The sequence below is a fragment of the Mytilus galloprovincialis genome, chromosome 3 (genome assembly GCF_965363235.1).
Source record: "Mytilus galloprovincialis chromosome 3, xbMytGall1.hap1.1, whole genome shotgun sequence".
In the NCBI taxonomy this organism is placed as follows: Eukaryota; Metazoa; Mollusca; class Bivalvia; order Mytilida; family Mytilidae; genus Mytilus; species Mytilus galloprovincialis.
In genome coordinates, this window is record NC_134840.1 from 20,449,385 (window position 1) to 20,473,773 (window position 24,389).

The 24,389-nt window shown below is 32.8% G+C and overlaps 1 protein-coding gene across 4 annotated transcripts in view; it reads left to right on the plus strand.

Annotated features, from left to right (window-relative positions):
- The window catches only part of LOC143067381 (FERM, ARHGEF and pleckstrin domain-containing protein 2-like), a 99,388-nt gene that overhangs the window by 43,179 nt on the left and 31,820 nt on the right, over positions 1–24,389 (plus strand). For 3 of the 4 annotated variants that reach the window (XM_076240605.1, XM_076240607.1, XM_076240606.1), the window contains one exon: positions 4,265–4,569. In XM_076240605.1, the coding sequence (XP_076096720.1) occupies positions 4,265–4,569 (305 nt within the window). The remainder of the gene's footprint in view (positions 1–4,264; positions 4,570–24,389) is intronic. The other variant, XM_076240608.1, reaches the window with a different exon arrangement.

The window sequence follows — 24,389 nt, forward strand, 5'->3', positions numbered from 1 at the left end:
GTTGCTCTCATGGGACTTTTAGCATCATTGTAATGTGTTGCTCTCATGGGGCTTTAAGCATCATTGTAATGTGTTGCTCTCATGGGGCTTTAAGCATCATTGTAATGTGTTGCTCTCACAGGCCTTTTAGCATCATTGTTGTGTGTTGCTCTCATGGGGCTTTAAGCATCATTGTAATGTGTTGCTCTCACAGGCCTTTTTAACATCATTGTAATGTGTTGCTCTCATGGGGCTTTTAGCATCATTGTAATGTGTTGCTCTCATGGGGCTTTTAGCATCATTGTAATGTGTTGCTCTCATGGGGCTTTTAGCATCATTGTAATGTGTTGCTCTCACTGGCCTTTAAGCATCATTGTAATGTGTTGCTCTCACAGGCCTTTAAGCATCACAGACTACGCGAATGAATTTTATTTTTACAGGACATTCGGTCTTGTAAGCATCCTAGCTTTACCAGACCGAATGAAATTTTACCAGACCAATTTTTTTTTACATCTAATTGTATATTATCCGACAAAAAACAACAAACATATGACTTTGTTGTGCCCTACTCCTCCCCGAAATGCAAAAATTAAAACAAAATGATGTAACAAGAGGGGATATTGTTATGAAAGTTGTGCACAATTGCTTGAATGCATTTCAGTGAAGAGTAATGTCCCATTTTATTGGATTTTGACAATGTTTGTGAACTAAACATAATTTACTAGAGTTTCTGTATAAAATATTATTTCCTGTTTCTTCTTTCTTTGTCATATATCTTTTGGTTTTCAATTCTTGTGGTTATATTTCATAGCTAAATTTTGTGATCTGCTTGGATGTTTATTCATTTATTGTATTTAAATCGGCAAACCCGGAATTATCCTTATCCGTTCCCAGAATCTGATCCGGTTTTATTTACATTTCCGGTTGTGCCAATGATGGCATCCATTGTTGTTTTTGACAGTCAGATATGTTTTTACCCGGATTTACACATTACTGGTTGTCGATGTTCGGCATAAAGCTAGCGGTTGAACAAAATAAACATCGCTGTGGTGAATAATAAAGATGAAAATGAATTTGAGATCGTTTGGCAATTTTGCTAGAATGTTCCATGAAAAAAAACACCGGACATTCGGACCGGAATTCAACAAAATTTTACCAGACCGATCCATTATTCACCGGATTTGTCCGACGGTCCGACGTATTTCGCATAGTCTGGCATCATTGTAATGTGCTGTTCTCACAGGCCTTTAAGCATCATTGTAATGTGTTGCTCTCATGGGGCTTTAAGCATCATTGTAATGTGTTGCTCTCACAGGCCTTTTAGCATCATTGTTGTGTGTTGCTCTCATGGGGCTTTAAGCATCATTGTAATGTGTTGCTCTCACAGGCCTTTTAGCATCATTGTTGTGTGTTGCTCTCATGGGGCTTTAAGCATCATTGTAATGTGTTGCTCTCACAGGCCTTTTAGCATCATTGTAATGTGTTGCTCTCATGGGGCTTTTAGCATCATTGTAATGTGTTGCTCTCATGGGGCTTTTAGCATCATTGTAATGTGTTGCTCTCATGGGGCTTTAAGCATCATTGTAATGTGTTGCTCTCACTGGCCTTTAAGCATCATTGTAATGTGTTGCTCTCACAGGCCTTTAAGCATCATTGTAATGTGTTGCTCTCATGGGGCTTTAAGCATCATTGTAATGTGTTGCTCTCATGGGGCTTTAAGCATCATTGTAATGTGTTGCTCTCATGGGGCTTTAAGCATCATTGTAATGTGTTGCTCTCATGGGGCTTTAAGCATCATTGTAATGTGTTGCTCTCATGGGGCTTTTAGCATCATTGTAATGTGTTGCTCTCATGGGGCTTTTAGCATCATTGTAATGTGTTACTCTCATGGGGCTTTAAGCATCATTGTAATGTGTTGCTCTCATGGGACTTTTAGCATCACTGTAATGTGTTGCTCTCATGGGGCTTTAAGCATCATTGTAATGTGTTGCTCTCATGGGGCTTTAAGCATCATTGTAATGTGTTGCTCTCATAGGGCTTTAAGCATCATTGTAATGTGTTGCTCTCACTGGCCTTTAAGCATCATTGTAATGTGTTGCTCTCACAGGCCTTTAAGCATCATTGTAATGTGTTGCTCTCATGGGACTTTTAGCATCATTGTAATGTGTTGCTCTCATTGGGCTTTAAGCATCATTGTAATGTGTTGCTCTCATGGGGCTTTAAGCATCATTGTAATGTGTTGCTCTCACAGGCCTTTTAGCATCATTGTTGTGTGTTGCTCTCATGGGGCTTTAAGCATCATTGTAATGTGTTGCTCTCATGGGGCTTTTAGCATCATTGTAATGTGTTGCTCTCATGGGGCTTTTAGCATCATTGTAATGTGTTGCTCTCATGGGGCTTTTAGCATCATTGTAATGTGTTGCTCTCATGGGGCTTTTAGCATCATTGTAATGTGTTGCTCTCACTGGCCTTTAAGCATCATTGTAATGTGTTGCTCTCACAGGCCTTTAAGCATCATTGTAATGTGTTGCTCTCACAGGCCTTTTAGCATCATTGTAATTTGTTGCTCTCACTGGCCTTTAAGCATCATTGTAATGTGTTGCTCTCACAGGCCTTTTAGCATCATTGTAATGTGTTGCTCTCATGGGGCTTTAAGCATCATTGTAATGTGTTGCTCTCACAGGCCTTTAAGCATCATTGTAATGTGTTGCTCTCACTGGCCTTTAAGCATCATTGTAATGTGTTGCTCTCATGCTTGAATATGATTTATCATGCTTTCTGAAATGATATCCTTATAGCTTTTGTTATGTATGTGCTGCTTAAATTTCTTGAAAAAAATGATAATTTTAAAATTCCAAGTTTTCTAAGGTTATATATAAGATTTGTGTGTTCAGTCAGTAGTAGAATAACTTACTTTGCTGATGAGGCCAGTATGAGTTGTTGCTATCATTATGCATCCGTCTTTATAATTCAGCACCAAATTGAACCAACCTTGACTAATAAAAGTGCTTGGGAATTTTGCATTCAATGTTATTTTTACAAAAGATTTAGTATCTCATACACAGGATAAAAAGATTCAGTTATCCATAAACAGGATAAAAAGCTGTCATCAATTTGCAATTGTTGAATATTGTTGGTCAGTTCTATAATTTCTTCTCCCTTGCAACTATTAAGTCTTTCTTATTCTAATTTTATAGGAATGATCATTAAGTTACCCTTGATCAAATTGAAGAACAGTCTTGATAGTCTCACAGCAGTATCTACTAAAAAACTTAATTTTACATGGCAATGGTCAGAGTTCGTTGTCAAAGTGTTGCGACATGTCATACTGTGGATTGTTACCTTTTGAAATTAGTATTGTTTGATGCGTATTGCATGTGGCAAGGGTTTGTAGGAGATTGCATGGCATTTCAATGACTACACTATGACAAAATAATTGAATATTCACTGTTATATATGTAGGACTCAAATCTATGACGGGTTCCAAATCTATGGCACATTTCTAATCTATGGCAAATGTGACATTACAAACGCCAAACAACTCAAATATATGGCAGATTTTTGTTTTCTCCAAATCTATGGCAGATCTGGGGAATGAGTAACATATAACGTCACAATATGAATAACGCCATATTACATCTTTACCGCAGCTAACGATGATGGAACCCATAGATTTGAACACCATTCTAGATAAAAATGTTTCGCTATACTTGTACAACAAATAAAGGTCGGTTTAAAGGATGATGTGACCTATTATCCAGAAGAGGGACAAAATATGCTGAGACACATGAATCCCCCGGTGAAAAACGGCACCGCTGTTTTCACAGTACCGAATATTTAAGAAAAAAAAGTTATAGTAAATATTTAACGTCTACTGCTGGCAAAGTTTATAAATAACCGGATACCAGTTTGATTGCAATCGTCATGAAATAAAAAAGATATTTTAAAGATAAAATAAAATCCAGTGAAAAGTCAAACTGTTCATTTTTCATGTTTTTAAAGGAAAAAAACTGCTTTCTTGTTTGTTAAAGAACTAACTATTTGGTTTAATAAATGGGTTGTTTTAATCTTGAAGTCTTGTAAAAAATCTGCCATAGATTTGGAATAGCATGACGAAATATTTGCCATAGATTAGGATTGTAAAAATTCTGCCATAGATTTGGAATGGCATGACGTCATATTTGAAATAGATTAATTTATTACTTTAAAAATGAAATAGTGTTAGTCACATGTAATTATTTACAATTTGCACTTTACATTTCTGTATTCTTCATTTATTTTTTAGGTCCACCAGTGGCCGTATCTCTCAAGCTAGTCGTAGTACAAGTGTCACACCTAAAATTTCTGCCAAAATGACTCTAAACAATTCTACTGATACCCACAACAGTACAGCATCCAGTGGGTCACATATCTTAAGTACAGGGGCAGACACACCCCACGACAGAACTGAAGTGGTAGATGTACATAGTGCTGGAAGTTCACTATCTGGTAGCCGTTCCCTTGGATCACCAAAACCAGAACACAGCTCAACACCAGATGGTACAATTGACACAAAGGCATATCTTGTCAGCGGAGGTGAGGAAGAAAGAGGTGCTCATTCTAACTTAGTCATTACTAACGCTATAGTTGTACATAATCAAAACTTGTCATCCAATCAAAATCCTAGTGACATATCTGATCTTTCACTAACTGGTGGTGGTCTACCTTCTCATATGTATACATTTAACCAGGTAGAAAATAGAATTGATAAGCTTAATTCTCAATTGTATTATATAGAAAATGTTCCAGATACTTATAGAGAAAAACTCTACTCCTCACTTGGTAGGGACTCTAAAAAGGTCGTTTTTTCATCAGAACTTGGGAAAGAAGAATCATCAAATGAAAGTAATGGTAAAATGGTAGAAAATCAAAGCAGCATCAATTCAAAGACATTTACTGATCAAGAACATGATCTACAAGCTGAAACTCAGCGAGAAATTGAAAACTTGATTGCATCGGTTCAAGAAGAAAAGAGAAGACTTGCAGAAGGGGATGCCAAAGAAAAAACATTTATCATTGAATTAAACGAAGAAGTTCCTGCAGGATCTCGTATTTCTGTAAGTGTTGGTTTGTCATCCAATCAAAACTCACCAGAAAAACACGTAGAACCTGATCTAGCATCACCAATGTCTCAAGACTCTATTGACTTTCACAGTACCGATATTGATCTCTCAGCCCAAACTAGTATTGACTGTGATAGTTTTAGTTTCTCATCTCTTGCTAATAGTGAAGATTTAATTGACACTTATATTCTTCATAGAAGGCATTTTTCTGAAGAATTAGATGAAGAAAATGATATTATAAGTCCAGTTGAGCCTAGTGTTCAATTCAATTCTCTGCGAAGGAGTCGAAGTTTGAAAAAGAAACGTCCCACCAATATACAGGTTGAACAGGTCAAAGTATATGCAGGTTCTGAAGATGGATCACCTTCTCCACAACAGCATCAAAGATCATTTTCTTGTGGAACAAAGAGATCTCCCCATAGTCGATCACCATCAGAAAAAGGATTTAGTATTTTAAAAAGTCGTTCCCCATCAGGGAAGAGAACTCCTGGAGGACATTCTCAGACTTCTCTGGACATGTCGCCATCAGGTGCTAAAAGAAAGAACTATTTCACTCTCCCGCCAAGAGATACTTTTTCGAGTATTGATGACACTACTAGTCCTGTGTTTGAGACTGACATTGTCAAACACATTAAAGACCATCATGAAAAATGTGAATCAATTCTTAGTACTGATTTCAATACAGAACAGATTGAATCTCATCTTATATCTGACCAAAGCAAAGAATTTAGAATTCATAATGAGGATTTGAATGAAGAAGAAGAAGAAAGTAGTATTTTAGATAAGAGTTCAAGCACTGATAAAAGTGCTGAGAATACGGAAATTGAACAAATTGCAAATAAAAAATCCAATAATGGAAACGATTTTAAAAAGGAAAGGTCAAAATTTGTGACAAAAGATAGTAGCAAACATAGCAAATTGCAAAAACAGACAGTGATAAAAACAAAAGAGGAACAGGAAAGTTTTATGTCTCAGACAGAAAATATAAATGGAGATAAGCAAAATATTGAACAAAAAAGTGAAAAGACTAAAACAATCAATGAACAAAGTATAAATGATGAGACAGTTGATTTTGTGGATAGTCAACATGTTGCAAGTGATAATGGTAGTTTAGACTTCCCATCTCCAGCAGCAGTATATTTATTAAGCGAAGGTAAGTATTTAAGTAAAAGTAATAGAAGTAGCGGAGGGATCACGTTTACAACCTTTAAACCAGCAGACTTATCAACACCTAGCACTCCGGGATCACGTCCTATTAGTTTCGTTGAATCTGACAAGGGAGATGATACAGTGTCTCTTTTGTCATCAGCAACTGACACACTTAGTAGGACGTGTAAAATACCGGAGGAGAATGTTTTTCAGCCAACTGCTCGTAAACCAAAATTAAACCATCGTCAAAGCTCAAAGGACTTGCCAAATATTCGTACTCGTAGAAAAGTGAGTTTTCCTCGGGAAAGAGGATATAAATATAGTTTTGAAAGTGTACATGACCCTCCTTTTTTATCACTTGCCCCATCTGATGATTTTAATTTAGATGGAGATTCTAGAAAGCCTGATCCTTTCTTAGGGTATATGTCACAAGACAATAGTGAAATGATAGAATCTGATACTACAGAATCGTCCAATGGCGAGACCGATCCAGAGATTGAGAGTAGTGATGATGATCGACATGATGAATTCTTGAAATTTGCTAAAAGCTTAGCTGGTTCAGGAAAGAAAACTACCGCTGATTCAGGTGTTGGTGCTGAAATAGAACGTTCAAACGGAAATGTAATCTTGAGGGAGTCATCACCCTTAGAAGCTTTAGATAATCTAGATCAAACAAATGATGATACTTATGATATAAGTATAACTAAAAATGGATGTCAAATAAAAATAGAAATTGATGAAAGTTCATCTGACAGTGAACATGAGATTATTAATAGGAATAAACGATGTAGTGCAGATCCTCTAGAGGACTTAGAAAATTTAGACATAGCAGAAATTGAAATAAGTAGTAGTAGCTCATCAGAAGAAGGAAAGAAGAAAAAAATAAGGAAAAAAAGCAGAAGCAAACTGTTTATACCTAAGCTAGATATTAGTAATCCTTCTAGTCCTGATGAAAAAAATATAGATAGTAAATACAACGAAAGTACTTCCCATTCTGTCTGTTAAAAGTCATTGTATGTAGATAAAGGGATGTAATTCTAATGTTAATAGTCATTGTATGTAGATAAAGGGATGTAATTCTAATAGCAATTTTCCACCTTTTTTGCCAGTTTTGAAGGGATAATGATAGAATTTTTGTGCATATAATGAGTGTCCTTTTTTGGGAGTTGTAAATTTTTTAGAACATTTTTAAAGTTAATGTGATAAGTGGATTTTCATGTTGCAAATTGAGTTAAGATTTGAATGTGTTTTGTTTATGTTAGTTTTCTGATAAATATTTGAAAGTATATCTCATTCTGAAACATGTCTATTGATGAATAATTGTCAATGAAGTCCCCTTTTTTATCTTTTGTAAAAAATAACTTAAAATTACGAATAAACAGTCTGTTAAGTAAAAAATTTAAAAGATGATAAAACTTTGAGGTGCTGCTCATTTCACTTTGAAAAGAAACGCAAACTTATTTTTCATTGCCCTTAAAAGAAACCTGTCTTTGATAAAAACATATCATATTTGGTAGTAGGGATATGATTTATGACTAGAAATACAGTAACGCTAAGTAGACTTGCAATATTTCCAACAGTTATAATTTTCCGAGTACAAAACTTAAGTTTTCCATAATCATTTATCTTTTAATGCTTTGGTTTCTGCAGATTTTCGAAATGGACTTGTTCTTTAGGATTTCTCATAAGATAACTCTACAACTGTGCACTATACTTTAACTTCTAACAAAGCTATCCTCATTACACCCAGACTTTAGTATGTAGAGGAGTGATTTGTCTCTGTTCTTAGCTTTTAAGATTGAACCTCAAGTCTTGATTCCCCTTTGAAGTGATATATCTGAAAATTAGTTTTCCTTTTGTGTTTGTGAGGAAGGATACAGGATGGATATATATTAAGTTGGATGGTTTTTCTAAAATATATGTGTACATTGATACCATGTACATGTTTTACAGTCATACATGTGTAATTCTGAATTTTTGAATTGGTATAATAAGTCAATGGTAATGGGGTTTTGTGGTACAAAGACAATAAATATGGTTTGTTTCTTCCTAGACTTGATTATTCCAGACATTTGGGAAATAACTTGAACCTGTCAATATAATCTTATGCCTGTCAAATACAAAGAAAAGAAATCACTCCTTATTTTGAATACAAGAATTGATTGTGTAACATCGCACTATAAAATGTCTTTAACTTGATATTGATTTTTAACTAATGGAGAAGTGGTCTGTTAATGTTAAAACAAACTTCTCATTGATTTACTTCTTTTTGAATTTATCAGAAGAAGAATCAAATTTTTAAGTGTTTTTGCAAGAGCTTCAGTTCCTTTATGAGTGTTGACTTACAATATTAAAGATGTTAAAATATGAAAATATCAGGAATGTGTAAACAGGCTTGCGTTCAATATCGTAGGGGCTACATAGATTTATGACTATTGAACAAGTAGCTAGCCTAGCTATGGATAGGAGCTAGTCTAGCTACTCGTTCAGTAGATAAAAATCTATGTAGCACTACATACCAGCTATGATATTGAACACAACCCTGTTCATTAAAGATAGTGGCAAGTATAATATGCATCATTTAAGGCCAAACTCTAAACTTTACTGTGGATTCATATATTTTTGTAGGTATCAATTTTCGTGGGTTGGGGAAACTTTCATTTTCATGGATATTTGCTTTCGTGGTTTTACAAATATCTGGTTCAAAGCCTATAGAAAATATGAAATTTAAATTTGTGGTTCACCTGTTACCACGAAACCAAAGAAAATTGGTATCCAATGAATAAAAATGAATCTGTACTAGTTAAACTTTTATAATTCTATCAGTTACTTCCCTTGTGCATGAACTACCTACTGTAGTTATTTTTATTATGACCCATTTAGGGGCATTATGTTTTCTGGTCTGTGCGTCCGTCCGTCCGTTCGTTCGTCCTTCCGTCCGTCCGTCCGTCCGTCCGTCCGTCCGTCCGTCCGTCTGTCCCGCTTCAGGTTAAAGTTTTTGGTCGAGGTAGTTTTTGATGGAAGTTGAAGTCCAATCGACTTCAAACTTGGTACACATGTTCCCTATGATATGATCTTTCTAATTTTAATGCCAAATTAGAGATTTTACCCCAATTTCACGGTCCACTGAACATAGAAAATGATAGTGCGAGTGGGGCATTCGTGTACTGAGGACACATTCTTGTTATGACCCATTTATGGGCATTATGTTATTACGTCTGTTCATCCAGCCATTCACCCAAACGTTCGTCAGTCTATCCCAATTCAGGTTAAAGTTTTTTTGGTCAAGGTTGTTTTTGAGGAAGTTGAAGTCTAATCAACCTAAAACTTAGTACACATGTTCCTTATGATGTGATATTACTACTTTTAATGCCAAATTAAGAGTGTTGACCCTTATTTCACAGTCCACTGAACATAGAAAATGATAGTGCGAGTGTGGCATCCTATACTATGGACACATTCTTGTTCATGATCCTTGTACCTGTATTTTCAAAACTTTTTTTGAAATGCTGAAGAAAACTATTTCAATAATTAACAGGACCATATAGATCCCAAATTATAACTTCTATATTTTTCTCAATATGAATTGTCAGTTGTTGAAAGGAAGGTAATTCATGCAAATTTGAGAGAAATTTCATGTTGTATATTTACATTTACACTAAGGATTGCTCAGATTATTTATCAGTATAAAGTGTTAATGTGCTGTGATTTTTAACATAATTTTAATGACAAAAATACTCAACCTACATATTTATGTTGTTAATATTTGTTTTATATTATTTCGTAAGATTTCTGTTGTACTTACTTTAGTCATAAGATTCAAATTTGTTATTCAATGTTTGTTATTTGTTATTTTGATTTTGATATTGTTTCCCTTTACTTTCATTTTGTTTACCTTTATTTCGATTTAGTTTACTTTTATTTTGTTATATTTCAGTTATACTTTTGTTTTAATAAATTTTTTTTTATATTTTCTGTGTTCTGTCTTTTATGTTCTTGTTCTGTTTATTTGTTCTGATGTCTTGTTTTAATATTAACACTTTACAATACTTCCATCAACTTACAAGTGTTTGTATATTAGGTTTTATTAGTGTTTACTACAACTGGGACCAATAGATATTATATATTTATGTATTGGTCCCAGATTACGACTAACATTAATTTTACTTAGTGGTTTTTCATCAGTAACCGGCTGACTATTTATAATACATAAATATATTGGATTTTCATACTACATAAATGTATATTGAATTGAGCAGTATGCATATGCACCCGGTGAAAATTATATGACCATGACATATTGCATAGACATTAGACTATTGTTGAAAACCTTATGTGGTCCTCTAGATAATTTGTATTTGCTGTTTCATAAATTTGTACCCTTACATTAAAGCCACTCTGGAAAGGGACACAAATAAGAATCATGACTCCTTTTTGATGATGAGAGACAATGTTTTAGTACTATTCCTTCTTTATCTGGTTCTCATACAACATTGTCTGGTCAAAACATTCTTATCTTTTGATACTAGCTTATGATATTTAGAAAGAATGTGTGATACCATAAAAAGGTGTGTTAAATATCATCATGACCTTTGTGTTACCTTGACCTTTGACCTCAAGGTTGAAATAACTATTATTTGTTGACATTTTTCTTGTTCAAAACAAGAAGAGAACTTGTTTATCCTTTGACTTTTGATTATTCGTAAATGTTTGCAGTACCTCATGGCTGTGTGTTGCTTATCAATGTAGGTGGTTTCAGGAATTGACCTTTGACCTCCAAGGTCAAATATTTGATTTATGTATGTCCATTCCAAAACCTTATATATTTTTGTTTGCTATAGCAGGACTGTTTTTATGCTCGGAACAAAATTTCTGTGAGCATATAGTTGTATGTTCGTCTATCTGTACATCTGTTCCTTAAATGACTTATTTAATGGTTCAGGATGTGAATGTTAGTTTACTTGAATCTAGAAAAATAGGATTCAGTAATTTATTCATATACATTGAAATACAGGTTATTTTGGAATTTTACTGCTATTGCAGTTACCAATTTAGAGATACGTCTTTCAAAAAGTTAAAGTGGTGCCAGCATAAGACAGTTACTTTGTTTTACGCTTTGATTTTTATTTTATAAGAAATTTGGTGGCAGGCAATGGTTATTTGTGTTGTCTTAATACATTTAGTTATAATGTCATTAGGGATCCTTTTTTTAACTTTTGCTAATCCTATGTTGGTGACGTGATGATTAGATTGCTCCTTTGTATATTGGGATGCTCCTCTGAGGGTTTGGAAATGAAGGTAGCTGTTCTTGAAATCTATTTTATTTTCTTATGTAACCACCCTTGAATTGAAGAAAAAATTGCATAGAAATGATTGAGAAAAAAAAATATTAGGTCCATGAGCTCCACCTTTCCAAACACGATTCTTGGATCTGTGCCTTTTTCTGTTAAAATGAATAAAAGACTTGCTGTGAACATTGAAAAAAACAAAAATTTAAATAAAATCTATAGGAAAAATTTAAATGAAACTTCAAAGTATTGCTGAATTTAAAAACCTAAATTTTGCAGAATTTCCAGAAAATGTTTGTAAATCTTATGTTTTCTAAGATAATACTACATTGTAGTTAATTTGCATGTGAAGTCTTCCTTTGTTGATACAGATTTCCCATGAGTCATTGTTTCTACCTTTGTTCTGTTTGTGTGGCATGTTTCTTTGATCTTCATTTCTATTATTGAGTTTTTGATGAAATTGTTTTGAGGTAACTTCTCTCCAAGGATTAAAAGAAAAAATTAAAAATTGATTGAAAATAGTTACTGATGAATCACCATTTATTTGATTTTAAAGTGAAAAATATGTGGTTTAAACACTTTTATTTGGTTAATATACAGTTGCAGGTTACAAAAGATGGCTATTGTTATAATAAGAAGTAATTGCTAGTACATATGTACTGGTAAAATCTAGGCAAACTTGGTGTAGTAGTATGCAGTATGCAATGTCTTATATGCAAGTGATCCATACATATGATTTAGTAATTCATTTCAGATGTCTAAAATATCAACAAATAGATTTAAAATTTATTGAAGATATTCATCAGAAAATATATTTAGGTTATTTCAGACATGTCAGGTCTGAAGAATCGAAACTTAAAAAAACAATAGGTGAACTTGTCTAATGCTGTATGTAGTATGTATTCACTTAAAATGTATTTTTTTAAATTAAATTATCAAAATTACACCACTTTATATGTCAGCATTTTAATATAATTTGTATTGTAGTGTTATGGCAGTATTTAAGATTTTTTTTCACAAGATATAAAATGAGTTAAAAGAAAAAAAATACCTTTGAGAGTTATAAGATTTAGAAGGAAAAAAATTATTTTAATGTATGTATTTTTCTGTAAATTCAGTTTGAACCAATGTGAAAAAGCATGAACATTTTATTACTTTTGTATTCAGCATTGTCAGAAAGCCAATCACATCTTGCCACCTATCTTATCCTGGATACATTTTACAAAACATAGAGCAGGGGGATAAACACTATCATAGCTGTGCTTGGTCTGAACGTAAATTTGAGGTCTACATCTTATAAGAACATGCTCTCACCTCACTGTACTTCCCCTAGCACTGATCAGAGTTGAAAAACTCATGATAGAGCAATAAATAAGTATTTTGTAAATTCATTACCTGCTCTCAGTTTCCAAATTCATTGACCTTTGAATCTATTACAATGATGCATTAGGTGAAATTTTTTAGTTGTCAAATCTAATACATTTGGTAGCAATATCAAATCTGTCTATGGCCCTTGACCTTATTCTCTTGTATTATATGTCTCAGAATAAAGATCGATTGATTTCTCAATGAGTTCTGAATTTAAAGCTAATATTGTAATGAGTATTAAGTGAAGCTTATATTGTGTAAACTGTAATTTAACCAGCATTATAATCTCTGCTCAGAGCCAGTTATAAAAATACAGTATTTAACCCACCTCAAGTAATTGTGTCTGTCCCAAGTCAGACTAGTTAGTGGTTGCCTTCAGTTATATTTTAATATTTTTGTCCTTATTGGAATTGATTGTAAAATTTATTAAGTCTGTTGATATTATTCTAACTTGTCTGGATGGTTTAGAGTTTGACCTGTTCTATAGACACTTGTCTGATGTAGAGGATTGTGTGATCATGTGGAACTATTTAATTAACTTTTACCCCTCATCTCATTGTATTCATAGGAATTAATAATAAAACTTACGACTTTACTCAGCATTTCCTGGGAAAATTAATTAAAAAATGAAGATGTGTTAGGGTTTTGTTTTACTTTGATCCCTTAGGATTTTTCTTGATATTGGTACAAGCAAACTTTAATTGCTTATCAAGGATATTAGTACTGGATTGCTATCCTTATTTGCCATACCATCAAATCCATTCGATAGGCTAGGAAAAGTAACCAATAAGTTTACATTAGATTAAGCAATGTTCACCGATGTTACCGATCGGAAGAAATTGATGATATTATTTGACTGTGTTATATATATAAACAAGAACTGTCATTTTTCTATGTGGGTGGATGTTATGCTATAGTTATTAAGTTATAGTCTATGTAGCTTGGAGTGAAATATTTTTAGATTAATTTATATTTTGAATCAATGTAAAATGTTTGAAATGATTCATAACAAATGTGTGAATTTGATGAATTTTGTATGCTATAATGAATTGTAATTTAAAGAAAATTAGTTTGTTTATATGTCTTGGGGATAATAAATATTTGTAAGGATTCTGATTAATGTTTTTCAATCTTATTACTATTAAGTATGCATTGCTTTGGTTTCAATGTACCGATCTTATAGATTAAAAGTACATATGGAATTTCTGTCTTCAACTTGGACCACTTTAAGGGAGCTTTTTGTCCATTTGAAGCCATTCTTAAGTTCAGAACAACTAAGATTGACAGTTTAATAATTTTAATTGGTTTTTTTTATAAGCAGAAATGAGTGTCACTTTATCTTCATGTATCACATGAGGGGCCACTGTAAATAGATCACTGTTGTCACAGTTTTATACATAGTTTGAATATGAAGATGAAGTTCTAGCAAATATTACTTTGGGAATTATTTATTTCACTTCCTTTCCTATAAAATGTAATAGAATTTTATTTCCATGATGACAATTTTGGGAAATTCATGTTGCTTTTAATGTTGATTTAGGATAGATATATTCAAGTTATTCTATTGATGGCGTAAGAAAAAAATTAATAAAATAATCAAACTCCAGCTACAGATGTAAGAAAATAAAAAGACTATCCATAAATTTAGAGTGAGATAAACAGTTTTCAGTTGTGATAAAAACCTTTCTCATTTAACCGACTTCCATTTTCAAATTAAGCAATCCTCTAGATAGCTTGGTTCAGTTTTATGTCATTTCATCAAAGGACTGGTAGAGATAAGTTTTATAATTCCTGTAGCTTCACAATTGTACTAATGGCAAACTACGCTGTTAACAATGTGCTAATCAGAGTTTGAAAACATAAGGTCTTCATGGTATATTGGATAAAACAGTAATTTAAATACCACTTTACCAATTATCTCTAGGCTCACTGATTAATGAAAAATAACAGTCAACTGAGAATTAGTTTCATTTATTATTTACAAGAAAAGTTTTGTGCAGGTTGTTAAGTATTCACAGTTTTTGTTGGTTATAATTTCCATCGCCATTTGATAGGATAATGACTGCAGTTTTAATGGAATTCAGGAAACCAGGAATCATCAGTATTGATTTTCTCCTTTCAACAGAAGGTTTTTATTGTGAAAATCTCTATTTTCTGTGTCTTATTTGTAGTAATACCTTTAATTTAGTGGGTTAAATTTCTTGGAAGCATTCCTATCATATAGTGTTTTTGTTTTTTTTCTGTCTTAGCTGATTTAAGAACTATCAGTCAATCTGATGATTATTTAGGTTTACCTCGAAATTTTATCTCTTTCTCTGCAGTTTGTTTTCTTATGATTTCTTATGAATCAGAAGCAGTTAAGAAAATAAATACCATACATTAGAGAAAAAATGTGTTAGTTGAAATATATTGACAACTAATCAGACAAAATCAAAAACTTATAAATGGCTCCCTGAGACAAGTTCGACACACTGAAAAACCAATCGCAGATCTATACATACATAATAAATATATATTACATACTTTTAATTTATAAATAGGAGGGATGAATTTTTCAGCATTTTTTTAGGATTTCCCAGAATGCATTAGGAGTAATTTGATTGGTTAAGAAGTCATGGGATTTTATATTTTTTGACTGAAATGATTTTGATTGGATGACTTGTTAATAATAGAAGTTCATTATTGTGTTTTGTTTGCATGGCCCAATAATAGCTAAGACAGATTTTAACATCTCAAGGATTATGTCCTATGCTAATATCAATAAATCTTGTTTTACAATTTCTTGAGAGGGTCCATAAGGTTGATTAATGTATATTGATTAATTTAAGAAAAAATTGTGCTTTGACAACGACTGCAACCATATATAGAGAAAACGAAGATAAAGCTGGTCGTTGTCTCTTGTAATTGACGTTTTAGAAACTTCTACAATCAGATTCTCTTGTGTCATTGATTATTTCAAATGCAGTAAGGAAAGGTCTTAATTGTTATTTCACTGACTTAATCTAATAAAACCAGTCATTTTTAATGTAACTTCCCAAAGGACACAACTATTTATTGTCAAACATTTGATATGAATTGACATTTCTGGTTTTTCATTGCTTGATTTTTAAGTTAATGATTTTCACTTAAAGTTTATCAAGGTTGATGTCAGGGCACAGAATATCTTTACTATTAGCCCTAACTGTTTGTTGAGTTAATAAGTTTTTTGTACTTGTTCCATGTTAGTATAATTGTAGGCTAGGGTACCTTTAAAGATGCTGAACTTTATTAATATTTAGGTTGCCAAGCAATAGTGTATGTACCTAGTTTGTTCTAAACTGTTTTAGGGTTTGTCTGAAAGGAAATAAATTTCATGCTTTTCTGCTTAAAAACCTGATATATTTTCAACTAATAAAACTGAAAATTACTGTCTAACCGAATGATTTTGGTTAGACACAGTTTGGGATACCTTGTACACCCAATGTAGTTTTTCCTAGTTATCTTCCTTTTAAAAGTCATTGAAAACAACGAGATTAGAACTAGGCCAATTTTGAAAAAAACTCCTAATTTTGTCAGTGTACAGATTAAAAAAGTGTTGAAAATGAATTATTTGATATCTTTTGATAAAGTAAATATATATATACCATCTGGAGTATTGCACCAGTTAAGAGCCCCACTTTAAATGTTAAAAGTAGCATTTGGGAGGTGGCTTTAATTATTACATTTATTTCACACATGAATATTATCAATATAACCAATTATTTGATCTTCCCACCCACTGGTTGAAAAAATGAAGAGATAATTAAGCATGTTGATTGCAATCTAATTTGATAGACACATAGTTCTGGTACCCTATTGTTATCTTATGAGGACTATCAGATCAGGTTATATTAAAAGATATCAAAATTATCAAATAAATGTTCATACAAAGTATCAGATAAGGTTATAAGATATCAAAATTATCATTTAAATATTTATACAAAGTGTACTCTTATCTTAACATGCAATATATTGATTATTATTTCTTGCATATTTATAACATTAGTTTTAAGTTAGAGTTATGAACATCATGCTATTGTATTGACAAGTGTACAATCTATAAATATATCATTTTATTTGGTCCGAGAACACAATTAATTCGTAGTGCATTTCTTTTAGAACTTAAATGCGCTTTCTCAATGAAATTTTTACAGTGTGTTCTACTACTTTTGGGACAAATTATATCAAAATTATAGAAAACTTCATCGGCTCTAACTCAAAATATGGACAATTTTATGTTTAGGGTGTCTTGAAATCTTTTGACAGCTTCCGAAGTGCTAACTTTTAACCTTTTCCAGCTGGACGAAATCACTACTTTCCTTTAAAATTCTGGACCCAAATTTTTTTACAGTGTAGTTTCACCCCCCTACTTCCAATTTGAGGCATAAAACATGGAGAAATAAATTTGGAAAGGGTATGAAAAATATTGGCAGGTAACCCACTGTCAACACTAGGGACTATATTCGTGAACAACGAAAATCAAGGGCAACAATTGTGGTCCCGGACCTAATAGGATAGAAAGACTTGACCAATCTTGATAAAACTTGGTAAGACTAAAGCTTAATAAATTATAACTTACAAAGTTTCATAGCAATAGGAGATATATTATAGACAGTATGTTAAATTCTATACTCAACTTTGCGTGTTAAATTTTGAAGTTAAAATTGAAAAATTTAAACTATCAACATTTGGGCCTTTAGAAATTAAAATATTGCAAAAAAATACTTTTTAAATGCCTTAATATATCAATTATCATGTACTAAATGCAATAGAGTATTCATTTTATTTGTCACACTCAACATAATTATTCAAAAGTCAAATTTATATGAGCCTGCACCTAAAAATCAAGGTTTTTGTCTAGCCTGCAACTTTTGTTGCAGAAAGCTCCACATAGGGATAGTGCTCCGGCGGCGGCTACGGCGGCGGCGGCGTTAGCTCACTTCTTAAAAGCTTTATATTTTAGAAGGTGGAAGACCTGGATGCTTCATACTTTGTATATAGATGTTTCATGTTACGAAGTTTCCGTCAGTCACATGTCCAATGTCCTTGACCTCATTTTCATGGTTCAGTGACCACTTGAAAAAAAAGTTCAAATTTTTTATAATGTTGAATTCTCTCTTATTATTAGTAATAGGATAACTATATTTGATATGTGCGTACCTTGCAAGGTCCTCATGTCTGTCAGACAGTTTTCACTTGACCTCGACCTCATTTCATGGATCAGTGAACAAGGTTCAGTTTTGGTGGTCAAGTCCATATCTCAGATACTATAAGCAATAGGGCTAGTATATTCGGTGTATGGAAGGACTGTGAGGTGTACATGTCCAACTGGCAGGTGTTATCTGACCTTGACCTCATTTTCATGGATCAGTGGTTATAGTTAAATTTTTGTGTTTTGGTCTGTTTTTCTCATACTATATGCAATAGGTCTACTATATTTGTTGTATGGAATGATTGTAAAGTGTACATGTCTAGCGGGCAGATGTCTTGTGACCTTGACCTCATTTTTAGGTTCAGTGGTCAAAGTTAAGTTTTTGAGTTTTGGTCTTTTTATCTAATACTATATGCCATAGGTCAACTATATTTGGTGTATGGAAATATTTTATGATCTTTATGTCAGTCGCGCAGGTTTTATTTGATCGTGACCTCATTTTCACGGTTCATTGCACAGTGTTAAGTTTTTGTGTTTGGTCTATTTTTCTTAAACTATAAGTAATGGGTCAACTATATATGTTGTATAGAAGCATTGTTAGCTGTACATGTCTGCCTGGCATGGTTCATCTGACCTTGACCTCATTTTCAAGGTTCATTGGTCTTTGTTTAGTTATCTTGGTTAGTGTTAAGTTTATGTGACAGTTGTAATAAATTTAAAGCTTAGCTTTATACTTAGGACTATCAACATAATATCAATGATTAGTATAGAAGGCGAGACATTTCAGCGTGTGCACTCTTGTTTAATGAAGGGTGGCCTTACATAAAGATGTAATTTTTTCCAGTAATTTTAAATTTGTGAAGCTTTTTGGTTATAAATAATCCTTACATATGTATTGAATGTACTTTAAATGGAAAGAAAAGTTACAAATAACATATCATATTAGTATAAAAGGGTCTTAGGCCAAGTAAGACGGGACATAATTTAGAGCTAATTTAGGCCGTGCCACATATTTACATTAAAAATGCATATTGAGGCTATAAGAAATAAAAAATTGTGTCTTTTTTATCATTTCTATACTCATGTGACATGATACAACAAATCTGAGCACAAAAATACTCTTGCATTTAACTTTTCTTGAGACAGTATGGTCTGATCAAAGATTTTTGCCTTAGTGAATAACTTGCATGCAATTTTAGTGTCAACAGGCTTATCTTTGAACCACTTGCTATTCTACAGAAAAAATAAAGATATTATGTAAAATAAAGCCGATACAATAGACATTGTTAAGTGCTTTTTATACAAATTTAATGAGGTCTATATTATGGACTTCAACTTTTATGTACCAAGCTCCCCACTTTTGACTTCTTCCAAACAGGGCGTTAGGCAAGGGTCATTTATACAACACATTTTGCACATACAATGTATTGTCTGAGATAGCCTCCTTTTGTGTAGATTGAGAGTTCATAAATAAGTAATTAACCTGGATAAAGGCATAGAAACACAAATATTGACACATAAAAACCTGTCAGATAGAAAGTCAGGATGCCATTTATGCATCAACATTGAAAAAGCTATAAAATGCCTATTTTGACCATAAAATACCAAAAAAAGTTTCAATCCTTTAGTTTCATGCTATTTGTCAACTTATCACCATCAAATAATTCAGGGAAGTTGCCAAAGTACAGATTCTTTATTTACAGATTTCACCTCTTAGGTACAATTAATTCGTAGTGCATTTCTTTTAGAACATAAATGAAAATTGAAAAATCCCACCTGCGCTTTCACAATGAAATTTTTAAAGTGTGTTGTACTACTTTTGGGACAAATTATATCAAAATTATAGAAAACTTCATTGGCTCTAACTCAAAATATGGACAATTTTATGTTTAGGGCGTCTTGAAATCTTTTGACAGCTTCCGAAGTGCTAATTTTTAACCTTTTCCAGCTGGACGAAATCACTACTTTCCTTTAAAATTCTGGACCCAAATTGTTTTACAGTGTAATTTCACCCTCCTACTTCCAATTTGAGGCATAAAACATGGAGAAATATATTTGGAAAGGGTATGAAAAATATTGGCAGGTAACCCACTGTCAACACTAGGGACTATATTCGTGAACAACGAAAATCAAGGGACGACAATTGTGGTCCCGGACCATTTTGTGTAGTATATAAAGGGGTTATTGAAATGACTGCCCTTAATACGACAGTTTTCTTATTTGTTAGATAATTTTTTAGAAACTAGATTACCTCAAGATACTATTTGCTTTGTGACAATATGATACATATTTTATATGTTATTCACAAAGTATGGTCTCTAAATTCATTGTACAAGGTTTGTATCTCTCTCAACAAAGTTTTAAAGGCTTAAGGTGCTATATCCAGCGGCTTCAGCGGCACATTCACAATATATTAGGTAGGATGACTGCTTCCAGTGGCAGCTTTAATTGATGTTTCAGCAGCAACAACAATGTAGTAGTTTCTCAATATGCCTGTTTAAAGAACTCATGTTAAGTCAATGACATTTGGTATGCAACAAGCAATAGTAGATTATTTTGCCTTCATCACTTGTTCATGCTATATTTGTTAACACATGTTAGTTACACCATTTTATTCATCCAAGAGACAATTAGCATCTTTAAGACAAAAGAGCTTATTACAGAGAGTAAGAGTTATCTTTCTTGATACAGTGATTTAAGTTATCAACATTAATTAAAATGTCTTCTTTTGTAACGTTAATAAGTCTTTATGAGATAACACAATTCTTTAGCTCAATGAACAAGATATGGTGATTAACTAATTTTTGATGTGACTGTCATAGGATAGACTGTCCTCAAGTCACTGGGATTATTCTGCCCCTTTTTCCGAAAACAAAGAATGAAAAAATTAATTTTGATGTAACCTTCATGGGATTGGACTATCCTCAGGTCACGGGGATTATTCTGCCCCTTTTCCGAAAAACAAATGTAAAAGTAAATGTAAATGTTAATGCTATTGATTCACACAAATTCTTCAGGCATTTGTCCTTTCTGTAGCACATTTAAGAGTTCAATTCCAGAAGCTCCTCTTTTGGTCATAGAATTTGCTAATTGGACTTTTCCTGGACACCATTTTACTTCAACACAGCTGTTTTCAATCATTTCAGATATAGATGCAATGTCTATTCTTAATCTTTTGTCCTCTACCAACTTGGTTGATTTTAATGCCTCGGTAACACTTTTGTTGTCAATAAAAGCTGTAATAGGTATAGTTCTTTGTGCAACTCCACAAATGTCCTCAATAATACTCCGAAAATATAATGCTGTTTCTAATCCATCCTGCAGACTTAAAGCTTCTGCAGCTATAGTAGAACGAACAACCCTTTTGATCTTATTGGCTTGCCATGAAATTGGACAACATTTTCCTATTCTATCTTTTATCCAAACAATGTGAGCTCCTGTACTCCCTTTACCATCATTTATATTTCCTAATGCTGCATCACTAAATACAAAAATTTCCCAGTCTTCTGTTTCCTTTCCTTTTAATGATGGGAAAAGCTGAATAGGCCTTATGTCCTTTAACTTTCCAATGTTTTTAATAGCACGTAAAAGATCACAAACTAATGCACTTTTCAATTTAGTACTTAAATCAACAAGTTCAAAAGCCAAATCTGGTCTTGATCCTTGCACTGCCCAGTTCAGTTGCCCAACCATTCTGCGATAATTTTTCTGCTCTTCTTGGGTAAGTTGTTTCAATTTCTGAAATGCACGCTGTGGCTCTATATGTTGGTGATCTAGTTTTTCCATGTAAATTGAATGATCAAGTTGTATACCTTCATTGTTTTGCTTTATCATAAAACCTATATAACGAAAATTCTCTTCTTCAATTTTTCCTGCTATAAATCTCTTCCTCAATTTTTCCATCAGTTTCTCAAATTCTTCATTTCCTGCATGGAGAAAGTCATCTACATGACAACAGAAAATACCTTGAAGAGATCCCTTTACTGTCAGAATAAACAAAGCAGGGTCAAGTTTTGATTGTCTGCATCCTAAATTTAAGAGTTCATCCTTAACACTTATATAAAACTGCCTAGCGCCATCCTTTAGTCCATACAATCCATGTTTAAGTTTCCAAATGAGTCCTTTTGGTGTATCACTTTCAACTGGAGGTTTAATATGGACATCACGATCTAATTTCTTTCCTTGTAGAAATGCTGATTTAATGTCGGTAGTTTTTATTGACCATTTCTTGCTTGCAGCAAATGTAAGGAATATTCTAATAGATCCTTTTCCTATTGTAGGACTATCTTTAGGAATGAAAGAGTGTTCTTCAAAACCCCGAGCTACTAATCTAGCTCTAGTTTCTCCATTTTTATTAGTTATTACCCATCTAGTAGAAATTGTCTTTTGACCACCATCTTCAACTTCCTCATAAGTGTTAAATTGTCTCAGCTTTTGTAATTCTAGTTGCTTTGCAATGTCACTATCATTTTGATCCACTTCATCAGTTGTTTGAACTTCAATGTCATTGGTCTGGTCTTCTAAAATATTCCATTCTAGATTACCCAAGTCTACACTTTTTTGTTCATCGCTTACATGATCTTTCACATTATACCAACTTTTGTTCCCTCCTGTTGCTTTGCCCGCTCTTCCAAGCACAGTTGCACTGATCCATTCATCTGAGCCTTGTAGTTTATATCGAATGTTATCATCTTTCTTTATAAGCTGTAAATTATGACTAACAGCTGTTGCTTCATGAGATGGATCTTCTTGAGGTGCACTTGTTATAGTTTCTGAAATAATGTCAAAGGATTTCTTTTCTTCATTAGTTTGTTCTTTAATTTCATTACTAATAATAATGTCACTTTTCTTCAACGCTATGTTATCTTGTTCTTTATTTTCATAATTCATCCCAGTCAATACTAACATCTTTTCTTCTTTTGATATGTTAGCTTTCCTTAACAATTTGAAAGCCAAGATTTCCGAGGGCAATTTCATGTTTTTCTTTTCAATTTTTCTGTACTTGCTGTCAAAATAGGCAACATATTCATTTATTGATTGACCTTCTGGCCTTGTATAATCTTCGAAATCCTCAAATTTTTCTAAGCTATCTGCAAGGTCATCCTTAGCCAGATGCTTGTCAAGAAAATCTACTAAGGTATTTAAACCTGTATCTTTCTTCAAATCATCAAGAACAATTTGGTCAAAAACTTTTTCCCTAATCTTAGTTTCATCATCTTCAGGTAAGGAGAGTGCTACTGCAATTCCTCTTTTCTTTTTATCTAGGTCTGTTATTTCACTCCATGCTAATAGTTCTTGTTTATATAGTTCATAAGATTTAGATTTGTTGAATGATGGGAGGTTAATTCTGGTTGACATGATTGTTTTTACTTTTCCCCCTTTTTTTCTTTTTTGTCTAGAATTTCTATGCATACAAATATTAAGCTCTCAGGAGGTCAGATACTCTTCCAGTATTGTTAATTTCAACTTTTATAACACTCTTGACAATTACACTGGACACACTATCTCAAATATTTATGCACGCTCTGCTATCATTGTTAACACATGTTAGTTACACCATTTTATTCATCCAAGAGACAATTAGCATCTTTAAGACAAAAGAGCTTATTACAGAGAGTAAGAGTTATCTTTCTTGATACAGTGATTTAAGTTATCAACAATATTGACTTTGAGAAACTTTTAGTTTAGTTTATGTAAAAGTTTGTGATTAGGTCAGTTAAGGGGAAATTAACAGTGGTAAATTAGTGATAGTGTAATTAAGTTGTATTACCATTTGCTCATTTCATACCCCACCATTTCATTCATGTTTTGTTGACTTAGAAACTGTTTAGTTTTTTTGTACAAAAGTTTGCAATAAGGTCAGTTTAAGATGACCACTAATGGTAGGTCAATGATATTTGGTATGTAATGGTATTACCATTTGCATGTCTCATTTCCATGGAGAGTATATGGCACTGGTCCCTCATTCATTGTTCATTGACTTAGTATCTTTTGCATAGTTAACATGTTAAAGATTGTGTGTAAGTCAGTTGAAAGGGTATCACTTATGATAAGTCAATGATATTTGGTATGCAGTTGTATTAACAATGGCTTTTCTCATATCCATAGAGATAAATTGACCCTGTACTTTCAGTCATGGTTTATTGACATTAAATGTTTTACATAGTTTACATGTTAAACTATTGCAATTATGATTTCAAAATTTGAATTATACATGTACAAAATGTACTATCAAAATTGCATGAAGGCAAGACATGTTTCTGTGTCGACAGTGTATTATAAGTACATGTACTATGTAATTTAAACAAGATACAGTGAATTTGAATGAGATTA